This window comes from Sminthopsis crassicaudata, chromosome 4 (genome assembly GCF_048593235.1).
Source record: "Sminthopsis crassicaudata isolate SCR6 chromosome 4, ASM4859323v1, whole genome shotgun sequence".
NCBI lineage: Eukaryota > Metazoa > Chordata > Mammalia > Dasyuromorphia > Dasyuridae > Sminthopsis > Sminthopsis crassicaudata.
In genome coordinates this window covers 84,900,735-84,927,165 of record NC_133620.1, presented here as the reverse complement: position 1 = coordinate 84,927,165, position 26,431 = coordinate 84,900,735, and the positions used below count along the sequence as shown (strand labels likewise).

Genomic DNA, 26,431 nt, shown 5'->3' with positions numbered 1-26,431 from the left:
TTTATATAAAGTAAACATTCAGCTATAAGGCATTTAACAATCATGTGCAGTCTAATACTTACGAATGTGTCTTGTACAGAACATGTTGTTTAATTGCTTCTACTTCCAGAAAAATTCATGGAGTCAAGTTTTGAGATTCCGTGAGACAAGCAGGCTTCTCTTTCATTTTTCTCTTAAGAATACTTTCCCACTTCTCTGACTACCTTTTTGAACACACTAGACTACTGCATGAATACTCTATTTTTTCCACACAATCCACATGCCTATATTCTTCTGTATCTATGCAAAGTGAAGCTTTATTGAATATGAAAAGTAGTTCTGCAGGACTCTGATATATCACTGATAAAATTTTCATCTAATAAGATCAGACCAGCTGGAATGGTCAGATTATTACAAGCAATAGATATGTATTCTTAAAAAGTCAGATATTTTATGAGTAATGTTTTATATCTTTTAGAGTTATGAATTGTACATCTAAATGTTAAATCCTCCTTTGAAAAGATAATGAAACATGCTTGATGAGGTGCCAACTGCTGCCCCCCACTTTCTGTATAACCAGTACCTATCACACAATATTAAGGAATCTTATAAAATTAACTGATTAACTACTTAAACTGTAGACTTTAAAAATGTTATCTCAAGTTTCTTAGAATATTTGTAATCACTAAATGTTTCATGATAGAAACAAATTTATATGTCCTAAGTTTTATATTAAAATCTGAAAATATTTTGCAAAAAAAAAAAAAACAACAATCCAAACCAAACCTTATATATATATGTATATATATATATATATATATATATATATATATATATATATATATATATATATATATATATATATGTATGTATAAATTTAAGTATTGGATTTTTTTCCAAGATAAATTTAAAATTAAATATATGAGTATGTTCTATGAAGATGCTAGGACCTTAGTTTATAAAGGAACCTGAGTTATCTTGTCTAATCTACTTAATACAAGATTCCTGGAATCACAGAAAATTCTCACTTTTTTCAACTGATTAGCAGACTCACAATTTAGAGGGGACCTTAATGATAACATAATCTGATCTTCCCAATTTAAAGATAAGAAAATAAAAATTGAGAGAGGAAATGAATTTGTTTAAGGTCACATGAATGCACAGATGGAATTGTACTTCAAGTCTCCTAATTCTTAGTCTGGTGGCTATGTCACAATGCCATATAAATTGGTAGGCTTGCTAGGGGCCAATCCAATCTTTTCTTGAATATTTTCAGTAATGGTATTTTCCTAGGGAGGTGGCCTTTCTCTATTTTAAGATATCTCCTATAGTTTCAGTTCTTCCTTATTCTGAGCTAAAGTCTGCCTACTGAAATGTCATTCCATTAGCTCTAGTTCTGCCTTCTGTAACTGTAACAAATTTTCTTAACTTTCTTCCATATGTAAACTGCTGAAATATCTGAAGAATCTCCATGTTTCTACGCAATCCCCTCTCCTTTAGCTTAATCTTTACCTTTTCTTTCAGTTGTTCCTCATGTTTCTTATCTTCCAAACATTTCAACAATTTGCTTGCCTTCTATCTGCTTTTTGCTTGGGTAAGTCTCAAAATTTTATGCCCAGAAATGAAAATAGTATTCCTGGGGAAGTCTCTCAGTACAATAAGATTGATCCTGTCTTGATCTGGACATTCTGGTTCTTAAAAACAAACAAACAAAAAACAAACAAAAATCCCCCAACAAAACAAAACAAAATCCTACACGCTATAATGGGAAGTACAATAGACTAAAAGATAGACAATTTGAGTGTTAGTCTTGACTTCATCTTGGAAGTTAAAATTATTGTCTACTTCACAAAATCTATTCCTCTTTTCAACTTCCCTATTTTTGTTGATGGCACCACCATTCTCCTAACTCAGTAAATTTTGAAACTTTCCTCTTTCTCTTATTCTACTTCTAATCAGTTTACAAATTGATCATTCTATTTCTATAATATCTTTCACTTCTCACACAGACACCTTCCTTGTTTGTATTGCTTCTTTTCACAGGCAATTATAATCTCTCACCTAGATTGTAAAAATACCCTTCTGCTGATTCCCATGCTTCTAAAAAAATATTCCTAGACTTTTGGTTAGATGGAAATGAGAGGTCCTAAAAAATCTTAGATTGGCAATATTTATCACAAGAATAGAAACACAGTTGTCCAATATTTTAACAAGAGCAAGCAGGGAAAAGATAAGGTAACCAAAAAAGAATAGCTTCCCAGAAATTGGAAAGGGACGATAAAAACAAATAATTAAGCAGAAAATCTAATACAGTGAATAAATATTATGAATTAAAAGAAGAAGAATAGAGAAAAAAAAGATGATTAGAGAAATAAACTTGGAATTTTTACAAGATCAACAAAATTGAATAATAAACAATGTAGGGGGAATTACAGTAGAACTGGGGATATTCTTGACCCTAGCAAAGAAGAAGTGTTGCCCTCAGTAAAAGAAAAAAATTGCAAAAAAAAAAAAAGGGAACAAGACAAAATGATAATGAAACTTAAAAGCATATAGTGATCTGAAGAAAATTTAAACAGAAACATTGATTTAATGAGAAGTAGAATTATTCTTTTATGTTTATTGTGTTGGCTGTAAAAGAGCAGTCAAAATTAAGAATGTATGATCCAAAGAAAGGCAAGGGAGTACATGTTTTAGTCATGTTATTTTTTTATTTATTTCAATCAATAGATATGCTCTTTGTTACCATGTTAAATTACTTCACTCTATTACTTAATAGGAGAAAAGCCCCTACTTTCATTCTTACAAAACACAATGGAAATCATCTAAGTTCTAAAATATCCTAAGTTCCTTGAGAGATGCAATAAGGAATGTCACACTTGAAGTCACATTCAAACTACCTGAAATAATCTCACTATCGCAAGATGGCAGGAAATCTGATTATGAATCAGAGTTCTGAGGGATAGTGGTGCAAGGAGCTATGACAGTAGTGTCTGGGACAAGAGACCACCTTCTGGACAAGTTACACTTGTTTTCTTTCTGGGCTCCAAGAAGCCAGAGGCTCATAATGTAGTTACACTCAGATTTCTAATTATTATCAGTGTGGACTCTCCTGATTCTGTTCTGTCTGGGCTGAGACTAAGTTTCTGCTACAGCAATCAGCCATTCTTTCATGATCAAATGGCAAAGTGGGCTCAGCATGGCTCACTTTTAAGGGAAACTTGACCAATCAGTTCCTACCCTGATGTAATATATGAATATATTGATGTCATACAAGAGGGTAATAATTCAAGATAAAGATATGGCTATTTTGACTAGTACAAAAATGTCATTTGGTCAAGGTTACCATGCATGCTCATCACAACTATTAGGTTGTTAGACTTACACTTTCAAATTTACATATTCATGTTCTTGTAATATATATATATATATATATATATCCATGACAAATTCATGAGGAAGCTATTAATATTAAAAGTGCTATTGTGTCAAGCATACCAGCAGAAGCAGAATGAGTAATTAGTTAAAAAAAAAAAAAAGATGAAAGGATAAATCACCTAAAAAAAAAAAGTTTGCCCATTTATAAGCAAAGATGACAGAAGAGTGCATGGCAAAAATGGGAGAGAGAATTTAAGCACCCTCAGGTTCCCCCCAAAAATCTTTCAGACTACCATATTATAGGAATTATACAGCAAAATTTCCCAGAATTATTGGGATCAAGACAAACCAAAGATTAGCAGAATTGATTGAATATATCACTAGCTATTAAAGTTAGATTCAGTTCATTTAGACACACAGTTATCAAACTCTAGAGTAATAGTGACAGAGAAATAATCTTATAAATAGTAAAGAAGAAAACTATTGTTTACTTAAGGAATAGATATTCAAATATTCAAAATCATTTATCCAATATGATAACAATAGAAATTAAAATATGTCAGGTACAATATTATCCATTTAAGGGATATCATAGATATGAGCAGAAGCATGAGAGCCCAAGTCTGTTCCTATTTTGTATATATTTATTGTCTCTACTTGGAGATAAGGCAATTAAATTTGAGTATAATATATACAAGTGGCACAGGGGAAAGAGTGCTGGACCTTGTCAGGAAGTCTTATTTTTCTGAGTTCAAGTCTGGTCTCAGATACTTATTACCTGTATGAGCAAAATGGAGAATCCCCAGGGAGCCTCAAAAACCCCTGAATCACTATATCCTGAAAGTGAGGAGTTTAATGTCAACCAGTCTCCAATCAGGAATCTCCTCTCTCCCTGCTAATATCAATCAGTCTCAGTCCCCAAGTCTAGGCTCCTAACTTTCTTCCCTTGATTCCTGGTCCTGCTTGATTTGAATAAGAATTATACACACACACACACACACACACACACACACACACACACACACATACATATGCTTGATTGTATGAGAATTTGGTATCACAAACTTTCCTGAGTCAGTATTAAAATACTCTGCATCAATTCATGTGAGTTTTTTCAGTTTTCTCTGAAATTATCTCAACAAATACCTTTGGATTAATCAATTGATTAATTTTTGGAACAACTGTTTTTAAATGCTCTGAAATAAACTAAATTGAAAGTAATATTTATTGAAATATAATTTTAAAAATCTAAAGGAAATGATAGATCAAAAATACAAGATGAGAAAGTTATTTCTTCTTTGTATGGAAAGGGATTGGAGTTCCCTCAAGTTCATGCTGAGTGACAAAGAAACTATTGCTATGGGGGAGCATTATTTGAGAATGAAAAGTATTGAAATCAATAAAAAAAGTAGATTCTAAAGGATTCATTCCTTCTAGCTCAAATTTTTTGATGTTGTTATCTGTGTTCCATCATCAATCTTTTGAATTGATATTGATCATTTAATTAAATTGAATTCTGATGTATTTTTTGTATTTTTCTCATAGAACTGTGGTCATTGTTCTCATGGTTTTGTATGTTCTCTTTGTTCCAGTTTTTTTTCCTCTTTATTTGTCACACAAGTCTTCTCAAGTTTCTCTGAATTCCCAATATTTATAATTTCTTATAGTTCAAAAACATACTAATATAGCCAAATGAAGGAATAGAAGGAAGAGAAACAGGTGACACTAAGAAAAAGATGTGGACTCAGGTTGCACTGTGTCTTTGAGTTTCAGAAGTGGAGGAAGTATTAACAAAAATCCTATTGTTTTTTCACACCAGAACAATTTCCTGAAGAAGTTTCAGAAGGTATTAGGTTTGGTGGATGCTAGGATGGGGAATGCATTTCTGGCTGAGATCTTTAAAATTTATTTTTTCTATTGTTTATGTCACAAGCATGGAGGTTCTAGGCATTGGTTGGGACAGGCCAGATGAAACAAAAAAATTAGATTGAGGATCTAGAAGTTTCTTTAAAATGACAAGATGGACCTAGTAGCTAGGAACAAGGGACATTCCCAACGTCTAGAACAGAAGTATCAATAGAGATCTCTGTAGAGCTATCCTCCCAGATCTTCCATTTAAGGAGGGGTCCAGGGCAATAATCTCATTATTTCTTACTCAGTTGCACTCCTGGACATTATCATTCCCCTGCAACAGGTACCTTTCCTCTCCTCCATTCCCGCTTCTATTTTCATTTTCCTTTTATTTGTTGTTTTCCTCTATTATATTGTGAGTTTCTTGAGAGCAGAAATTGTCTTTTGCCTTTCAATTTCTTCCTATCACTTAGCACAGTGCCTGGCATTTAGTAGGTTCATAATAAATGTTTATTGATTAATTGGCAGAGGTACCTTCACTTCTAAGGTTTAGTTTAGTTGTTTTGGACTGTTGCTGTAACTCACTTGGCAGCTTCTAAAAGGCTAGAAATGGTTAAAAAAAAGGGAAGCTGTTTGACAGCTGCTACTTCTCAGATCAGAATCTGTAATACATTTTTTTTTTTTTTTTTTTGCTGGATCTTCCTTCATTTGAGTTTGAATGAGTACAAAGGGTGACTCACTTAGTTAATCTACCTTTCCACTGTACCAAAGGATTGAACTATATAAAATTTAAAATGTTTCTTCCAATTCTCCTAAAGTCTTTTCTTGGAATTTCCTCTAATTCTCCTGATAGTTTCATAGTGAGTCTTCTATTTCAAAGTGCCTGTAGAGCCAATGATGCTCGTTGGTCTCTCCTGTCTCACTCATAGTTTAGTCCTATTTTTTCTTTCTATTTTTGTCTATTGTCCTTGTGTCACAAATTCCTTCTAATAGCTCTTGAGGTCCCTGGCTCTTTTCTTTCAATCCCAGGCAAATTCCTATTTCCATCTTTTAGTATTCTTGCCAATTTAACCAGACTGAAGTAAAAGCTGAGTTTTAATTGAACTTTTATTAGCAGTAATTCAAGAGTATTTTATATGATTATTGTTATCTTTTTAAAAAATTTGAAACCACCTTTCTCATTAATTTCCCTTTTCTCTATTGGGGAATAGATCTTTTTATATTTGATTCAATTCCATACATACATAATATATTCTTGCTTACATACTATATATATCTTATCTATATGAAAGACATTTAATTAAAGGAGAGATTTTTTACCCCACTCAGAAATTTTTGTTTCTTTTTTAAAGATGTCTTTCTTTGTGCAAAGATTGTTAATTGTATCTAATCTAAATTATATTTTTTTAATTCCCCCCCCCCCCAATTTCTGTAAGGTTAAGAACTCTCCTCCTAGTCAAAGAACTAAAAAGTGACTCTTTGTGTTCACAAAGATTAGGAGGAGAGTTGACATTTAGTTTTCTTTCTTTTTTTTTTTTTCATCAAATGATTAGATCACATATCCAATTGGAGTTTATAGGAACATAGTATAAGATGCTGGTCTGTACCTAATTTCTGCCAAATTAATTTCCAACATTCTCAGCCGATGTAAAAAAAAAATGGAGTACTTCCCTCAATGGTTTGGGTCTTGTGATTATCAGACACAGGGCTAAATTGCTTCTGAGTCTTGTTTACCTATTTTTTTCTACTGGGACTCAGCTTACTTCTAGTCATATTAATTTATCTAGATTAGAGATGTTCTCTCTTTTTGTTGAAACCAGTCTTGCAGCCAGAGTTGTTTTCATCCTAATTAAAATTACAATATTTTCTTACTACATTTTACATTTTCTGTTTTTCTGTCTTCTTCTATCCACCTTCCTCCTTGTCCTTTTTTCATTTTTAATTTCTTTCAGATAATCTTTTTTTTTTAAAAATCCCTTCATTAATGCATCATTGAATTAATTCATTGGGGGTATATTCTCTAAATAAAAGTTGACATATCAAAATCAGAATATTTTTTCTTTATTTCTATTCTCATAAACTTTGTTGAATTTTGAAAACTCCATTAAAACTCTCCTCTCCATTAATATTTTTTTCTTAAAGATTTCATACAAAATATTTTCTTTATAATACTCCATTGAGTTATAGGGCTTTTTTCCTGAGGGACAAAGGAAAATGACACCTATGATTCCAGTTGGATAAAAACCTTCCTATGAAGGAAATATCCTTACCCATTCAAATCAGCACGAACTTGGCAATTGATAGTCTTAAAAGTTGCCTGGAGAGGGTCAGCTAGGTGGTGAAATGGATAGAGCACCAGCCCTGAAGTCAGAAGGACCTAAATTCAAATCTGGTCTCAGACACTTAACACTTCCTAGCTGTGTGACCCTGGGCAAGTCACTTAACCCCAATTGCTTAAAAAAAAAGTTGCCTGGAGAACTGAGAAATTCTTTTATCATAAATATGAAATGTATAATTATTCCACAATTATAAACTTTACAAATAAGGAACTTAGGGTAATGCTACATTTTGCAAGGTATGGAAAGACAGAATTTTAGAGGTACAACCTGAGGGACTCTGTAATCCAACTCATACCAAAAATAGTTGCCTCTGCATCAGATTGTAAATCAGGTCATCCTACTTGGGAGACTTTCAGTTAGGAGAACTTGCTATGTCCAGAGGCAGCCCATTTCACTTCTGCTTAGTTCTAAAGTGTTAGGGAATATTTACCTATTTGGCTTTATTAAGCCAAAATTTGCCTTTATAATTTTCTGCCTATTACACATAATTTTCCTCTTTGAGAGCTGACAAAACAAATACAACCCCCCTTTCCTTCAAGTCATCCCTAAATCTTTCTACCTAGGCTTACTATCCTTCATTTTTTTAGTCAATCCAAGAGTAAGATCCTGACTCAGAACCAGGACTTGGATTAATATGATCTGACTCCACATCCAGATTTTCATTAACTAAACCATTCTGACTCTTGGAGAATGAAGGACCTTAGATTTTCTCCTATACAGCAAATGGGGGAGGTACATTCCTAACTAAAACATCTTTTGAAATACCACACATGACTATGTCTTTTTTTAACCACATTTAATAATACAAAATAATGAATATCATAAACTTACTAAAATATCAGAAAAAGTAATGATTTTTAGCAAAAATCATTGGTTTTATCATACTCACCCTATCATAAGGCAGGTGGCAGATAGCATTGTTACTTTCCCCTTCAAATGAGATACTTTTAAAGGCCGTCTCCAGCTCCCATGGAAATCATACTATAAGTGACACTTGACTCCTATTACCTCACCACTCTAGTGTTCTCTCACTTTACCAGTCTCCTGACTGCTTCAGCTTTGCAGATTTTCTGACCAACAAGAGAGAATGAACAGCTGTTCCTGTTCCTGTTTTCTTCTGTTTCAGAGATTTTAAAATGACTATGCTGTGTATTTTAAACTATGTTTACAATGTCTAGTTAGCATATTCTGTGGGTTAAGTGAATTAGGGTGATTGCTTGCAAATCACAGTTGCTTAATGGTAAAGGAGAGGTGCAATATAAAGAACACGGAATAAAGAACATTGAATTTGGAGTGAGAGGCTGTAGATAAATTGTGTCCCTGCTAATTACAACCTGAGTGACATTAGGGTGTCATTAATCTTAGGTTACTCATTTGTAAAATGTAAAATGTAATATAAATGTAAAATGAAATATCAAATGAAAAAAGTTAATCAGTAAAAGTAGTGTTAAACCACTTAATTATATATAATATCTTTGTGGCTCTATTGCCCACATAAAAAAAAAAGCACATAGTAATATTATCTCTGTTTTATTGTTTTTATTTATGTTGCTAAATATTTCCCAATTACATTTTAATTTGGCTCAGGCCAGTATTTGGGAAGGTGATGAATTACATGTGCCCAGTAGACTTTTCATCTGACACCTCTGTATTAGATGACTAATAAAGCTCTTAATTCTAGGTCTTAATTTATGAAACTATGATGTTCAAGGTCTCTTCCAATTCTAGATCCTTTAATATTATGTCTCTAGGAACCAACGTAAATTGGATAGTTCTAGTAGTTGGCACCTGGAACTATAAAAACCTCTCAAGACTCATATGCGTATATAAGAAGTCAGGGAATTCCCTGTCATAAAGGCACAAAGAATGGAACAATCTTTCGCTCTTTTCACCTGTATTCTTAAGGCTATATTTCTGTGATTTTGTGATTTATTTTCTCCATTCCTAGCCATTCCTTTTAACTGGACCTTACCTCTACAAAAGGGTTTGGGACAAAGGGGATCTCCATCTGTCCCCCAAACCCTTTTGTAGAGGTAAGGTCCAGGTTTAAGAGAAGGGAGAATGGAATTTCAGTATAATTGAGTCTGTTCCTGGCCCCACAAATGGTTTGATATCTCTTTTGCCTATAACATTTCGGTCTTTAGAGATGGAGTTAATTTGCAAGCAAACTCTTGTTTAACAACTGTTGGATTTGCCTGGGTAATTTATTCAGATAGATTTTCATTTTAATGCAGTATGCTAACAAAACTTGAACAAAGTCAGTTTTGTGAATGCTTTCAAATAAGAAACTTGGCATTGTACAAAATAAATATTTGTGATCTGAAAATAACAAAATGAGATGATTCTAAAACCTATAGGAAGATTTAAAATGCCATGGGAATTGGATTTAGTTAATATGTTCTAATAGATATACAGTTGATTATTGAATGCTTCAGAAAGCCATTTAATATACTCAGTTCAAATCAATTTGACAAGCACTGTTGAATACTTATACGCTGGAATCTTCAAATAAAAAAAAAAAGCGAACATGTAAATCAACCAACTTGGGAACCAATCATGGATGTTTGAAGAGTTCCTATTCTTTCTCCAAAACTAGCTTATCAGTTCAGTATTTCATTTTGCTTGTAGTGAAAAATTACTTATTTGTCTGAAAACAATTTATACCAGAGAAGGCCAAAATAGGCCAGAGCAAAATCTCATCTGCTGAGAGTCAAAAGTAATAGCTGTTATAAAAGATATAGAGGCCCTGTACTGTGTAAAGCTGTTTTTTTTTTTTTTAAATCCATGGCACCAAACAGAAGAATATCTTCTGATTAAAAAAATAATTAAAATGTTTTAAAAAGTTTCATTGTTTCCTTTTGCTTTTACATCACTTAGAGCTATTCCTCTAGTTAGTCAAAAAATATTTAAGTGCTTTTTTATGTGCCTGGTACTCACTTCCTGCACTTATTCGGTGAATATTTTCTAAAAACAATGAAAGAGTTAAGCAAAACCAGTCAAACACTGAATTAATTTCCATTAGCAGCATTAGATAGCTACTGTTCTACACCTCCAAAACAAATGAAAAGAACTAAGATGAACTTTTTTCTTTGCTTCTCTTGATACTGACAGGTCACTATAATTTCATAGGATTCATCTTTATTTTAACCCATTTTTAATTTGCATTACTGTAGTCATTGTGCATAACACAGGTGTGTGTTTTTGGTTCTGCTTTCTTTCCGAACAATAGTTCATGCAAGTTTACCCATATTCCTCTGAATTCTTCAGATTTTTCATTTTTTAAAGCAAAATTCATTTTCAAATGGAGTGATGGTACATGGAATTGGGGAAAATGGGAAAATTTATTAGGAAAACTGTATACTTGTCTGTATGTTTTTTAAAAATTTTCTTATAAATTAAAAAAAAAACTTTTTATTTTTAACTTTAGAATACTCTAAAGGATACTTAGATGTGTTTGTGCTCATTCCTGTATTCTTACTTTGTGAAATATCTTATTTAAAAGTATTGATTAAGTAAGGCACTTAATCAATGTTGAATTGAATTGCAGATCTAGAGAACAGGTTGGGATAAATCAAAGAATAAATATATGGTTCTGTCAGCACATTTTCACTTACTATTTGAAGATTAGTTCCTCTTCTGGTTTCTTCATGGTATTATCCTATCATTATTGTGGGCTATTTGGGTCAATTCTCTGACAATTTAGCTTCAACATTGGAATAAAATGAAATATTTGTAGGTAATTAATAAAAGGAGATTTATTTAGCTATAAGATCAAGGCTAGGCATTAAAAATTTCTTGAGTGTATTCACCTGAGTAAAGTTCCTGTGATCTACTCAATAAGCATTTGAGAGTCCCTGAAGCTTCTTGAGACTGCTTAGTGTCCAGGAGATGAGGAAGTAACATTAACATCTCAGCCCTTATTCATTTAAGCTAACCAAATTTCAAGGAAAGTATCAATAACTTTTTAAGGAAAAACAAAACAAAATTATCTTAACTTTCGTGGAGAGAGCAATTAGGATATTGCTCTAACTATAAACATTATCCTTAATTTATGTGGATACCCGGAAGTACTGTGAGGCTTAAATAAGATAATGAATATAAAGCACTTTGAAAAACTTAAAATACTATATAAATGACTTTTATTTTTGTTTTAGTGTTATTGTTAATTATTATCTTATTGTCACTAGGCTTCCAGTTTGGTGTTGACTATATTCCCTGAGCCTTCTATTGTACTCCTATTGAGTTAAATGGATATTTATAGAAGAACACAGAAACATCTTGGTGAATGTTTAGCAACTCGTCAGGAAAATTTCAGTCAGCTCTCTCAGGTCTTGCAGCTGATTCCAGCAGTCACCTGATATACTCTTAAGGCCAGAACGAGAACCCTTTTTTTCTTCTTTTTTTACTCTCTTTTCGTGATCTCAAGTTCCCATGGATTTAATTGTTATCTGTATGCTGATGACTCTCAGATCTATTTATTCAGCTTTAGTTTCTCTTCTGAGGTCCAATACTACATCTCTAAATGTTTCCTTGACACTTCAAATTTGAAGTCCTGTGGGCATCTCAGAGGGTTGAAAACATACCTCAGTATATTTGTCGACAAACCCAGCCCTCTTTTGAACTTCCCTATTTGTTTCAATAATCCCTGCTTCCTGTCACGTAGATGTACAACCTCATTGTCATTTTTAATTTCTGAACACCTAGCCCATTCCAGTCATTTGTCAAATCTCACTTTTTGTTGCCATGTTATCTCTTGCAACTGTCAGTGTCTTTCCACTCATAGTCATCATCTTAATTCAGTATTTTGCACCATTTCATTACCACAAATAGCTTACTAATTGATTTACCACCATTCAGTCTCTCCTCACTCTTCAGGTATCAAAGTGATTTTCTCACAGCTGAGCTCTGACGTGCTATTCCCCTATTCAATAAATTCCAATGACTTTCTAATCTCTAGTATCAAACATAAACTTTATTGTTTGGCATTGAGAATCTGTTTATACATTGGTTCCAACCTATATTTTTAACTTTAATATATACTATTGATTTTCTCATTCATTAAGTTCCCACAAAACTGATCTTTTTTACTGTTTTTCATAAGTGGGCTTCCAAATCTTTTTTCTATGCCTCTGTACCAGCGTTCCTGTATTTTTGGATTCTACCCTTGTCTCACATCCATCTCTTTGAACACCTGATACATGAAGCTTTTCTTGATCCCTCAGTTGCTAGTATCTTGTTCCCCAAATAAACTTAGTTCTATTTGCTATGTACCTATAATATGAACATTTTCTCTCCTTTAGCTCCTTTAGGACTGGGATCTCGGTTCTTGTATCTCTAATGGCTAAGCAAAGTACCCCAAACAAGGTAGGTGCTTAATAAATCCTTGTTGCTTGCTTGATTCATGGAGCTTTTAGTCTAGAAAAAGGATATTGATTGTAGGATAATATTGTAGTTATCTGTATATTCATCAATGCCTGAGCTCAAATCATGATTCTTCCAATTACTACTTGTGTGGCTTTGCTCAAATTATTTTAAATCCCAGCATTTCAGCTTCTTCATTTGTAAAATTAGAGAGTTGAACTAGATGATGCTAGATCTATAAGGTGAGAAGAAAGTGGAATTCAGGAATATAGGACAGCTGGAGAGAATTAGGTAAGTTTAGGCTTCCTGAAGGTGTCAGAGTTTTAATTTTTTTTTTTTTTTTTTTTTTAAGGGTGGCTAGGAATTCAATAAATGTAATGATGTGCTGGAGAGGATTGGAGGGCATTCTAAGTATAAAAACAGTTTAATTGAAAGGAGGGGAGATCTCCTAGGACTACGTTTTTCCTGAGACAAATATGAAGGTGAATAGTTTGCTTCTTCCAAAATCTCTTTTCAATATCTTTTAATAAAGAGCTTAGCTCTTTCTCTGCTGTCTAATACACATGCCCAGAATTGCCACATTCTTAGATTGTTTTCAATTGAGCCTGTTGGCCCTCCCCCTCCCCTAGGCTATTATTCTATATATATCTATCCTTTTCTTCCTCATCTAACAACTAGGGAAAAAAAAAAAAAGTTGTCTAGACTGGTTATTTTAGTTCCTTGTTTTATGTATCTATTCATTTTATAACACCATGTATTCTGTCTTCTGAACTTATCATTCAATAGAAACTTATTTCACTAAGATTACCAGTGACTTCTTATTTGATAAATCCAATGGATTTTCTCAGTCTTCATCTTCTTAATTTGTTTGACATTATTGATCACCTCTTATTCCTGGATACTCTTTTCTATTTGGGTTTTTATAACAATGTTTTCTTTATGTTTTTGTTTTGGTGAAACCTTTTCTTTTATTTCCTTTTCTGAATCCATATTGGGATAGTTATTCCTGCACTGCATGTATCCTAGAACTCTGTGCTGTGGACTTTCCTTTACTTAAAAAAAAAAAAAAAAAAGTTTATTTATTTATTTAAATATTTCTTAATTATATGTATTTTTAAACGTTAAAAAAATTGAATTCCAATTTCTTTCACTCTCTTTTGTTTGTCATACTTTGAGAAGGCAGGCAATATGATACTGATTTAAACATATGTTCATATTAGTCATGTTACAAAAGAAAACACAGATATAAGACAACTGTGAGAAAGTAAAAAAAAAGTATTTTTCAATCTGCACTGATAAATCATCAGTTCTCTTTTTAGTTGTTTTTTTTTTTTTTTTAAATCATGGGTTCCCTCATATCTCATCAGTTGCCACATCTTATTGATTCCACTTTCATAACATTCATCATAACTATCCCCCTTTTTCTAGTTAAATGACTTCTACCTAACTGGCTCACATCTTTCCCCAATTATTGTCTAAACTATTCTAACACCCCCTATTTATTCTCCTGGACTCAAATTGTCTTGGGTCATTGTCTTGATAAGAGTAGCTAAGATTTTCAAAGTTGATCAACCTTTCAATATTACTGTTACTATGTACAATATTTTCCTGGTCTGCTTACTTCATTTTGAATAAGTTCATATGTATTCTCAGGATTTTTTTTTTCTGAACCCATTCTACTCAGCATTTCTTATAGCACAATTGTATTCCTACAGAATTTTATACTACAACTTGTTCAGTCATTGCTGAATTGCTGGGCATCCCCTCAATTTACAATTCTTTGTCACCACAAAGAGCTGCTATAAATATTTTGTACAAATTGGTCATTTTCCCTTTTCTTTGATCCCTTTGGGAAAGAAAACTACTAGTTATATTACAAGATCAGATATACAATTACATATCCCTTTGGCATAGTTTTGACTTTCTGAAAGATGATGTATATGATTTTTCTTTGATCATGGCTTTCAATTTTACTTGAGCGCTCCCAAGGCTTTTGTTGCTACTGATGCTACTGTCACCACACCTAGTTCCATCACTGGTATTACATCCAGGTCAGTTCTTGACTTGCAGTTAGGGATCTCTCCTTCCTGACTTAAGTTGCTTTGAGGTGTCTTACTCTGTCTTTTTCTTGACTCTGCCAGTACAAAATTTGTTTTGAGTCATTATTTTAAAGTTATTTGGAAAGGAGTGTTGAGAGAGAGCTTAACTGAGTGCTTTCTCTGTTCCATTATCATGGCCTCTTAAACCCACATTTCCTCTTATTTCTGCTCAAACACTTCCAAATACTGGGAACTAAAAGCTTCAAGTCATCACTGGCTCTTTATTCTCCTTCACCCCCATATACCCATCAGATCATACATTTTATTGATTCCACTTTCATAATATTCATTATAATTATCCCCATCTTTCTAGTTAAATGACATCTACAAACTAGCTTTGTTTGCCTAGGTTTCCTCAATTTTAAGATAAGAGATGGAGACAATAATAGCACTATCTTGAAGGAATGTTATAAGGATAAAAAGCGAATGATGTTTATATAAAGCAATTAGCACAGTACCTGCATCTAGTAGGTATTTATTTTATAAAAAGCATGCTTCCTCCCTTCTTGAATTAAATTGAAGATCCAAAAGGAACAGTGTAATTAGTGCCTTGAATACCAGGAATCAGGGTCTGAACTATATTTGGTAGGAAATAAAGAGATATCATAGAGTTTGTAGAAGTATAGTTAAGGAAATTTTATCTGTCAGTATTGTGAAGAATGATTTGTGGGGAAGGAAATAAAGGTAGAGTTAGAAAGAATTAATAGAAGGTTGTTGTACAGACATGTAATTGTGAGAACCTGTGGTTGACTGTATGCATCTGAAATAAAGAGAAGGAGCTAGATTTGGTTGAGGCAGAATGAATAAGATTCAGTAACTGATTTTGATAATATATGAGGGATAGGAAAGCAATAAAAAGTTTTCTGAAACTGAGAAAATGCGATGAAAGGCTATGCCCCTGATAGAACTTCAAAATCAGGAGCAAAGTTGTGGGGAAAGATGATAAACTCAGTTTGGGCTATATGGTGTCTGATTTGTCTAGAATGGGTTATGGTATAAACATTCTCTTCTAGGTGGTTATTGAAAAAAAAAAACAGAAATAGTTAAGCTTTGTGTATATATTTAGATATTTAATCATTCCATGTGGTTTTAGAATGAAATACTAAATAGATGTTAATAAAATAAAAATGTCAACTTTCCCCCATAACCTAATCCAAATTGAACATAAAATCATTTTTTACAATTCCCATTCTGGGCATTTTATCAAAATGTTCCTTTTTAGAGATTTATAACTTTGGAGAGGTGCCTAGTCTCTTTAAGGTCAGCTGTTAAGAGTAAGTGATTTTTTTTTTTCTGGGACCTGGTAATTTTCTTCACATGTTAACATTTTCATCCTTTTACACTGATGGAATTAACATAAATGTTTATAAGTCTCTGCACTTTGGAGATCTGGCTGGATCAGAGATACATGCTGTGGCATGGCAGATGAAAACATCCCTTTTATTTCCTGCTGGTTCAAAACAGGAAGCATTGTATATCTTATATGCTCATTTCACTTTGTGAAATGTGCAGCTTAGATTAAAAACCACATATGTCCATATAAAACTTCTTGTGGGGGGAAAAAAGCAAGTAATAATAAGTCTGTGTCTACACAGATTCTGTCTAATATTTGGACTATCAAATTTATCGTGGGTTCATTTGTAATAAATTGCTTCTTCCCTTATTTGTCACTGAAATGATTTCTATAGAATCAGATGAGTTAAAATGAATGAATATCCATTTTAAACTTAGGTATGTTTCTGAACAAAATGGAAGCTATCTGGATATTATTTATTTATTTATTTTAATTTAGAAATTTATTTTGTTTAATCCACAAGCTTTGTATAACTTTCTTTTTTAAAAACAAAAGACAAAAACAAAAAATAAAACAACAAAATGATGAAAACATGACAAAAATCCAAAATTGAAATACTTTCTGAAAGCTCAGTCTCCTAAAAGGAAGAGCCATAACAAGAAAAGAATGAGGAATGGGGTAATGAAGTCATTTGCCCCATTAATTAGTGGCTTTTATGTCAGGAATCAGAGTCTGACCTATATTTGGTGGGAAATAAAGAGGTATCATAGAGTTTATAGAAGAGTGAATAGGAGCATAGCTAAGGAAAAATATATGTGAAGAATGATTTTGAGGGAGGGAATGAAAATAGAGTTAGACAGGATTATACATAGCTAAAGGAACTTTTCTGGGTATTATTTATTGCAATCTAAGGAAAGCTCACTAATTCTATAGAATTCAAAATATGTTTTAATTGAGAAAAATGGAATTCTTTCTTTCCCACAATAATTTTTTGGGGGGTCAGTGAGAACTGATAGTGTAAAACCTCCCTCCAACAATGCAGTTTGAATACAATGCAGTATTTGTAGCTTAGAGACTCTTATAGAATATTGAGAAGTTAAGACTTCACATTGCTAATAATCTTGAAGGTAGATTTTGAACCCAAGGTTCCCTGACTCCAAAACCCAATCTTTTGGATTTTGCTAAGCTCCCCTTCATTAAACATAAGCATGAAATAAGGTACATCTGTATTTGAAAAATGAATGTACACATCCAAAAATGTCTAAATGGATGCAGCAGCTTCAGATATTCATAAATCTGATAATATTATTTCTTTTATAAGCCTTAATCATGTGAATGACTGATAGGAGGAATGATAATCTCTGTAGTTTAGAAACATATAAAGTAGTACTCCACAAAACCCAGAAATACTATTCAGAGACAAACATTCCTGAGAAAGGAGACTAAAAAAGGGCATTATGAAACAATTGAAAAATAAGGAATATTTCTTTGTTCTGTGTAGCTACTAGAATTATATTCCCCAGGGATGAAGAAAATCTATTTCCAGCTTGCCATTTATTGCTATAGGCTGGCACATCTGCTATACAGCAGTCCTTCTCTAAGCTTACAGATGGTCTGTTGGTACAGCATGATGAGACATTAAATGACTGTTTTCCTGGAAGAGAGATGAGGGTTTCCAAATCATTAAACCATCATCAGTCTTTTCTGTATTTAATTTTTTTTTAATTTTTAAGAGGCCAGGCTGAATTCATATGTGAATGACACTCAATAATATTTGATGAATGCTGAAAGGATGCTCTTTCCCCAAAAACATTTCCAGAGACTTAAAATAAGCATCATGAGAGGTACTCATGATTTTTATTAATAAAGACAAAGTTATTTTTCCACAATCCTATATTTAAAATGTACACGTGGGACTTTCTAAGGATTCCCTTCTGGTGCTCACACATTAACAAAATTCATTTATAGACATGGATTATTTAGAGTTGGAAGAGAACTAAATGATGAAAATTATAATGGTTAGTGTGATTGAAATTATAATAGAAACTCACATTTATATTTCCTTTTAAGGTCACAAAGCATTTTTGTCCCAATAATCCTGTAAGGCAGAGATGAGGAAACTAAGGGTCAAGTGGAAAAAAAAGTAAACCAGTTAGTTTCAGAATTGGAAGGAGACCTTACAGATCAGCTAGCCCAAATCTCCCCATGGTATAGATATGTTCTATTTGCTCTGAAGATCTTAATGGTGAATTTAATTACTCATATGGCTCTACTCACTGCCCTTTTTTACAAAACAAAATACCTTTCCCTAGACACTACTCCTCCATATATGCGGTCTCCCCCAATAAAATACAATCTTTTTTTATATATTTCTAGCATATTTTTTATTTATTATATATTTTTTATAATATTATCCCTTGTATTCATTTTTCCAAATTATCCCCCCCTCCCTCTACTCCCTCCCCCCATTACAGACAATCCCATACATTTTACATGTGTTACAATATAGTCCAGGTACAATACATGTGTGTAAATACCATTTTCTTGTTGCACAATAAGCATTAGATTCCGAAGGTACATGTAACCTGGGCAGACAGACATTAGTGCTAACAATTTACATTCACTTCCCATTGTTTCTTCTCTGGGTGTAGCTACCTCTGTCCATCATTGATCAACTGGAAGTGAGTTGGCTCTTCTTTATGTTGAAGATTTCCATTTCTATCAGAATACATCCTCATACAGTATTGTTGTTGAAGTGTACAGTGATCTTCTGGTTCTGCTCATTTCACTCAGCAACAGTTGATTTAAGTCTCTCCAGGCCTCTCTGTATTCCTCCTGCTGCTCATTTCTTACAGAGCAATAATATTCCATAACCTTCATATACCATAATTTACCCAACCATTCTCCAACTGATGGCCATCCATTCATCTTCCAGTTTCTAGCTACAACAAAAAGAGCTGCCACAAACATTTTGGCACATATAGGTCTCTTTCCGCTCTTTAGTATTTCTTTGGGATATAAGCCCAGTAGTAGCGCTGCTGGGTCAAAGGGTATGCACAGTTTGATAACTTTTTGGGCATAATTCCAAATTGCTCTCCAGAATGGCTGGATTCTTTCACAACTCCACCAGCAATGTAAAATACAATCTTCTTAAGGCAGGAATCAGAGTTTAGCACAATGCCTGGCATTTAGTATGTACTTAGTATATGTTGTTTCATTCATCTTTTTTCCCCCTTTTCATTCATAATGAAACTCAGATCTAAAGAGGTATTATGTGACTCAAGGTCACATGGCAAAGTAAAGCCAGAATAGGGACTAGAACATGGGTCTTCAGACTCCTTATTAAGTGCTTTAGGCTATTTCTTGGTCTCATATGGAGGAAATGGAGATGGCCTCAGGCCCCTTTTATCTTATAACATTTTAGCATCTGTTGAGACTCTTTAATCCTGGAAGCTACTAGAAAGAGAAAGTCTCCTGGTCACATAATTTTCAAAGATGCAGCCAGTTCCAACTATACAGCCAGTGGTAAAATGCTGGAACTCTCTTCCCAGAAATCAGCCTGAGTCAGGCTAATCAAAAGTCTTTATTCTTGGTCTCTTTAGGTCTCTGTCAGGGGATTAGATCTAGTAATCTCTATATCACCTTCCTCTCTCTCCACCACCAGGAGAATGAAGCAATTTCCTCCTCCTACTCCACCCACACACATCACTTCCCCTTCTTTGTCCCACCAATCAAGTCAGCACAGAATAGTTGGGGAGGGTCAACCTTCAAACAAGTTAATAGAGAATTGTCCAATTGGAAATTAGTCTCACGTGCTCCATTTTCCAAGTGCATTTGCTCAGTTCTAGCCCTTTACAGAAAAAGGCTGCTTCCAACTGCATGATAGACTAAAACATAAAGTCCATGCTTACATGATTCCTGCTCCCCCAGAACCAAGACCATGGGATCTCCAGTGAGGGTGATGCTATTTTAGGTAATCTAAGCATGTAAGCATATTTATGTTATGCTAGGATTTCTAGAGAAGTGAAAAAGGAGGCTATAAATTTGCATCTACATAGTGTAAGTTCTTTGAGGGCTGGGGCTATCATGTTTATTCATCTTTATAGCCTCAAAATTTAGCACAGTGACTGTGAAGTACTGTACTGTAAGTACTGAATACCTATTTTAACTGTATATCACATACATCTATCTCCCTCTCTTTGTCTTTGTCTCCTAGGTGTTTGTGCGCTCTCTCTCTGTCTCTCTCTCTGTCTCTCTCTGTCTCTCTCTGTCTCTGTCTCTCTCTCTCTGTCTCTCTCTCTCTTTCTCTCTTTCTCTCTCTCTCTCTCTCTCTCTCTCTCTCTCTCTCTCTCTCTCTCTCTCTCTCTCTCTCTCTCTCTCCCTCCCTCCCTCCCTCCCTCCCTCCCTTCCTCCTTCCCTCCTTCTCTTCCTTTCTCCCTCCTTCTTCCCTCTTTTCTTCTCTCTCTCTTTCTCTCTCTCACTCTTTCTCTCTCTCTCTCTCTCTGTCTCTGTCTCTGTGTGTGTGTGTATGTGTGTCTATGCATCTGTTTGTCTTTGCTTACTCACAATACTCCTAAGACTCAAAGGGTTTAGTAACATAGTCACAGAGTAACAGCTGCATTTTCTTTGACTTTTGAGTCTAATTCTGGTGCATCTTCCATCATCTTCCATCATCTACCTGTGTCATATAGGTATATAATCTTTGAGACAAAGGCAGAACAGAAATAGTATGAGGATACTGAGGTTAGGAAGAACAAATAATCGAGAGTTCATAGAAGAACCCCTTCCACTCTAATGGGTTACCTCTGCATTGTAGAGCTGGGTAATTACCTTAAGGGAAGGAAGATACCAAGAGAGAGCAATTAAATGAGTCAAGTAGAGACTCCATAAGACAAACTTTATTCAGAAAATATTATTTTCATCATAATAATCTAGATAGTGTTTTTTAGTTAGACTTTTTATAAGGAAGACTGATGAAAAGATCAATTGAAGGGAAACCCAAGTTCTTATTAAATGAATATTCACATATATGAATTTGGGACACATTGCCTATGTCCAGAGTAATTAATTTTAATAAAGAGAGGTCAGATTTTCTTTTATTCAGGAGATTTAAAAAATTGATAATATGGGGGGAAAGAACATGGAGGATCCAGGAGACAGAAGAAACCAGGAATATTACAGCAATAAAGCTCTATATAATTAAATACAAATATGAATTGTCATAATTAACACTAGAAAATTAACACTAGAAATAAATGCAGTGGTAGAAGGTAGACAATTCATAGATGCAGGAAAGTCATAGAATATGTTTGGGAAAATACAAGTTCTAAATAATGGAATAGTTTTCTTGGTATTCTTGAAAGATTTCCTGAAAAGTCTCTGTAAGAATATATGGAAAGCTATAGGATATAGCATTTGTCCTAAAGTTAGAAAATCTTTGTTCAAAACTAGGCTTTCTCATTCACTAACAGCCTGACCTTCAGGAAGTGACTTTGTATAACCAAACCTTAGTTTCCAACTCTATAAAAGTGAAGATGTTTGACATAGAAGACCTCAAATCCAACTCTAAATCTATCATGCTCTGACTGGAAGACATAGAAATGCTGAAGCTGGTACTAGTAAAAAACCAAACCAAACCAAACCAAAACAACAACCACCAAAAATCCTTAACAAAATTGTACACGAAGGGAATCTGATTCTACTCTTCATTCCATCACCAATTGACTGTGTAACATTAGAAAAGTTACTTTACCTTAGTGGTCCATAGTTTCCTTATCTATAAAATGAGGGATTGCACTTTAGTCAATCAATAAGCATTTATTAAGCATCTATCACATGCTAAGGCCTGTCCTAAGCATTGAGGATGCAAATTACTAAGTGAAAAGAGATTGCATTTGGGGGCAGCTAAGTGGCGCAATGGATAGAGCACCAGCCCTGAATTCTGGTTCTCCTGAATTAAGTGTCTCAGACACTTAACACTTCCTAGCTGTGTGACCCTGAGCAAGTCACTTAACCCCAGCCTCAGGGAAAAAAAAAAAAAGAAGAAGAAAAGAGATTGCATTTTATATAGAGAAGTAGCACATATAAAATATGTACATAATATACAGGGCAATTATTTTTTGAGAAATTAGAAATATTTGAGAATCAGATAAAATTTCATCTGAATCGTGGTCCTTGAACTGGATTTTGAAATACCTGGAATTGATGTTGTAATGTATTCCTAGAAAGAAGGGGTAGCCTGCCCCAAGGAAACAGAAAATTGTGATGAAATGTCATTTATGACAGCAATTACAGGGTTCATTGGATAGTGAATCAGGCCTGCACTCAGGAAGACTCATTTTCCTGAATTCAAATCTCATTCCAGATATTTCCTGGGCAAGTCACTTAACTCTGTTTCCTCAGTTTCCTCATCTGTAAAATGAGCTAGAGAAAGAAATGACTAACCATTTCAGTAACTTTGCCAAGAAAATCTCAAATGGGGTCATAAGGAGACATGACAAACAACTGAACAACAGGAAGTTATTTGTAAGCAAGAAGGCCAGTTTGACTGAAGTATAGAGTGAGTGAAAAGGAAATGTATCATAAGGCTAGAAAGGTATGTTGGAGTCAGATTGTGAAGGCCTTTTAACTGAGACATTTATGTTCAACTCTCCACGTAATAGGAAACAACTGGCATTTACTAAGCAGGACTTGATCATCTCTAAGGCCCATTTCCTGCTCTAATTTTCCATGAATCTAAGAGCTTGGCCACAGGAGGTAGACAGATTAGTGTATTTGTAAGTGATTAGAATTTTCATATTTACTTTTCCTAATACCAAAGGAGGGGTGAGACCAGTAGAACAATAGTGGATTGATTCCAGCCTTTGTGATTATGGGTTCTCAGTACGAAAATATATCTGGATTTCTGAGTTATCATTCATAGAACTGGGGATACTTCCCCTGAAGTTAACAACATTGTATTTCTGTCATAGGTGTTATTCTTGTTAATGAGCACCTCCTAACTGCGGAGAAAGGGATTTTGATTTTGTGTGTGTGTGTTTGTTTGTGTGTAAGTGTGTATGTGTAAAAGTGGGGTGATGATGGTGGAGAAACTTATTATTTATGAGGAACAAGGGAGCTGAGCAGGTTAGGCAGTCAAAATGGGAGGGGGGGATTGAAGATGTAGAAGCGATGCAGCTGTCAACCATACCATGGAAACTGAAGAGAAGGTTACTTAGGGCTGAGAAGGTTAGGGAGTCATAACATAGGAGAAACTAAATGGAGATGTAGATGGGATGTGACTGTCAACCATATCATGGAAACTGAAGGGAAGATCATTTAGCCAGTGAGATTGGAGAACAATCATGTGAGTTGTTAAGATCTTCTGACCAGTAACATTTGTTCAGTTTATGAGCCCTGGTCTATGAAAAGTAACTGAGTTTGGGTCTCTTTGCTGACTCACTGCAATCCCTTTAGTCACTTGACCTTTTAGTTTCTCAATTTCCTTATCTGTAGATAAAGGGTGAGTTCCTGTGCACCCCCTGCCATCTAATTTTCCACAACATACTAATAAGATAGTATCTGCTGCTTGCTGTGAGATTAAAAGAAATATGGCCTAGATCAGTAAATGCAGAGGACTAATTTTTTTTTTTTTAATGGATAAAGGTGGTATGGGAGTTAAGGGAGGATTATGTCTTGGAGGCATTGTGGGAAAAATTGCTAAAAAAAATTTCATGTTTTGTTTTGTTATTTTTTGTTGTTGCTATATCTTTGATGTTAAAAAAAAAAAAAAAAGAAAAAACAAAACAACTTTTAAAAGCTAATTTGACATTAAGTAGTTCAATGAAACTGGGTATGTTAATTATTGGGTCCCTAAGGTGACCAGGGGAATTGACTGATGAGTGCTCATGAGTATGGCAAAAAAAAAAAATCAATATCAACCTCAAATCTCTCAGAGCCTCAGTGAGGATGGGAATGTAATAGGCTTGACTTGAGAGAGTGGCTTCTTCTGAGCTACAGTCTCAAAGGTCAATATATAAGATTTATCTTATGTTCCTTGAGGATTCCAGTACTGAGCTGGCTGCAACACAAAGAGTTAGATTCCCTGTATTTCTATATCTGCATGGTTTGCGTAGAATGGGAAAAAAAAATGAACAAAAAAGACCTAAAAAGGAGGAAATGTATACCAAACACAGATCTATCTCTACTGAAACATGGAACAAGAGAGGAATAGTTGTTTATAGCAAACAGTTTCAAGATTGTTTTTATCAATATGGAAAGTATACAAAGGGAAATATTATGAAATTAGTTTAAGATGATAATTGGGAGCTAGATTTCAGAGTTATATCTTGATAATTCTCACTTTTTCCCCCTTTCTCTAATTTATAGCATAATTCTATGGCAATAAGTTACTCCCTCCAACTTCCACACAGATAACAAATTTAGAGTCTGGATATACAGATATGACCTTATCATACCCTCCCTTACTTCAAATAAAAAATCTTCAGTGGCTCTTTAGAGACACCAGAATAAAATGAGAAATTCTAAACTGGATGTATCATATCTTTGTTTTAGGACTATCAGTTTGCTTTCTATGTGGAAGATAGATATGGTAACTTATTACCATAAAACTATGCTTGTTGACTGACAGATCTGTTTTATGTAGGAAAATGGTGAAACCTAAGTATAAATCATTAATTTGAATAACATAAACTTAGACAACTTAGGAATATTTTTGATGATAAGAGAATGTTTAATGTTTTGAGCTCAACTTTTAGGAAGAGTTATTGTAAATAGAAACTCCACTTTTCTATCAAATGATTCTATAAATTTATCTAATAGATGTATTGTTATAGATTCCTCAAGGTTAGTTGAAATAGATTGCTTAATAAACATAAACTAAATTGACTTCTATTTGTCTTTTTTTTCTGTTAAATGGAAGTTTAAAAAGAATTTGTCCTTTAAAAATATATTATAATTATTGCCTGATCTTCCTTCCATACACCTTATTTTAACCAGGAAAAACCATTAAGCTAAACAGAACAACAAAGCAATCAAATCTGACAGTATTATATCCATTCCACACTTGTAATCACCCATATCTCTAGTAAGAAAATGTATTTTGCCCTCTCTTAAGAAACAAGAGAATTTTTTGGGAAGAAAAATTAAGCCATGATTTATCTCAATTCCAACCTATTTTTAATCACTGAATGGACATTGACTCTGACAAACTGGGACCTGAGAAAGACCTCAGCTTTTTAAAAGGGTCAAAGTCCTTCATTGAATTCTGACATGTCTTGCCACTAGACTCAACTGATGGAAGGAGAGGGTGAAGTAGCTAACTTTGCACATCTCTGATTCACTTAAATCTAATTTCCTTGCAAGTCAAGATGTCAACCTTCCTGTTATCATTGATCCTTTTTTTTTTTTAAATAATTAAGGGCCACCATCACCATTACCACCAAATGAACAAGAAACAAGACTATTAACTTCAAATAATTTGGGTTCTGCTATCCTTTAATGCTGTTTTCATTTGATAACTGGAAAAGTTTTTGAACTTTTTGCTTATATGTTGTATTCAAATTCACCCTCTTCAATCATCATTCTTCAACTACAACCTTACTTTGGCTCTTGATATCCTGTGACATCTGTGTGTGTGGAGGATATCACTGAGGAAGTAAACTTTTACCAAGATTTGAGGGATCCCCCAGGAACTATCATATCTGAACTTCACATCAGCTTCTATGAGTCCTGAGCTCAGATTGGACATGTCCTTTTCCTTAAATTATATCCTTCAACAGACTAACAACAAATTTCTTTGAAATTATGTTTTTGCTTTTATATTATATGTACTATATTATTATATTAATTAATAAATGATTTATTTTATTAATTATATTAATCTATTGCAATGATAAATTTATAGAATCATATATTTATAGCATAATTGATATACTTTTATTTTCTGAATCTAATTTTTCTTTTATAGTCTTCATATTTTTGTTAGGTTCTAAAATAGTATTATATAAATGATTCATTTTACAATTAAACTAAAATTTAAATTTTAAAATTTAAAATTTACAAATGTAATAATAAAACCATAACTGTTTTCTATTTTAAATGCAACAGGTAAACACACTTTTCATTTTGAT

The 26,431-nt window shown here is 33.6% G+C and overlaps 1 protein-coding gene and 1 long non-coding RNA gene across 4 annotated transcripts in view; one reads left to right on the top strand and one right to left on the bottom strand.

Moving 5' to 3' along the window:
- RGS13 (regulator of G protein signaling 13) overlaps positions 1 to 8,624 on the bottom strand; it is a 42,498-nt gene extending 33,874 nt beyond the window's left edge. For 2 of the 3 annotated variants that reach the window (XM_074308620.1, XM_074308623.1), the window contains exon 1: positions 8,437 to 8,624. Coding sequence is in view for 1 of the 3 variants with exons in the window: in XM_074308623.1 (XP_074164724.1) it covers positions 8,437 to 8,465 (29 nt within the window). In the remaining 2 variants the exon portion in view is untranslated. Of the gene's footprint in view, positions 1 to 62; positions 171 to 8,436 lie in introns of those variants that run through there. The other variant, XM_074308621.1, reaches the window with a different exon arrangement.
- A 4,199-nt stretch (positions 8,625 to 12,823) lies between these two features.
- LOC141540656 (uncharacterized) overlaps positions 12,824 to 26,431 on the top strand; it is a 65,794-nt gene continuing 52,186 nt past the window's right edge. The window contains exon 1 of the long non-coding RNA XR_012481587.1: positions 12,824 to 12,911. This is a non-coding gene — a long non-coding RNA (uncharacterized LOC141540656). The remainder of the gene's footprint in view (positions 12,912 to 26,431) is intronic.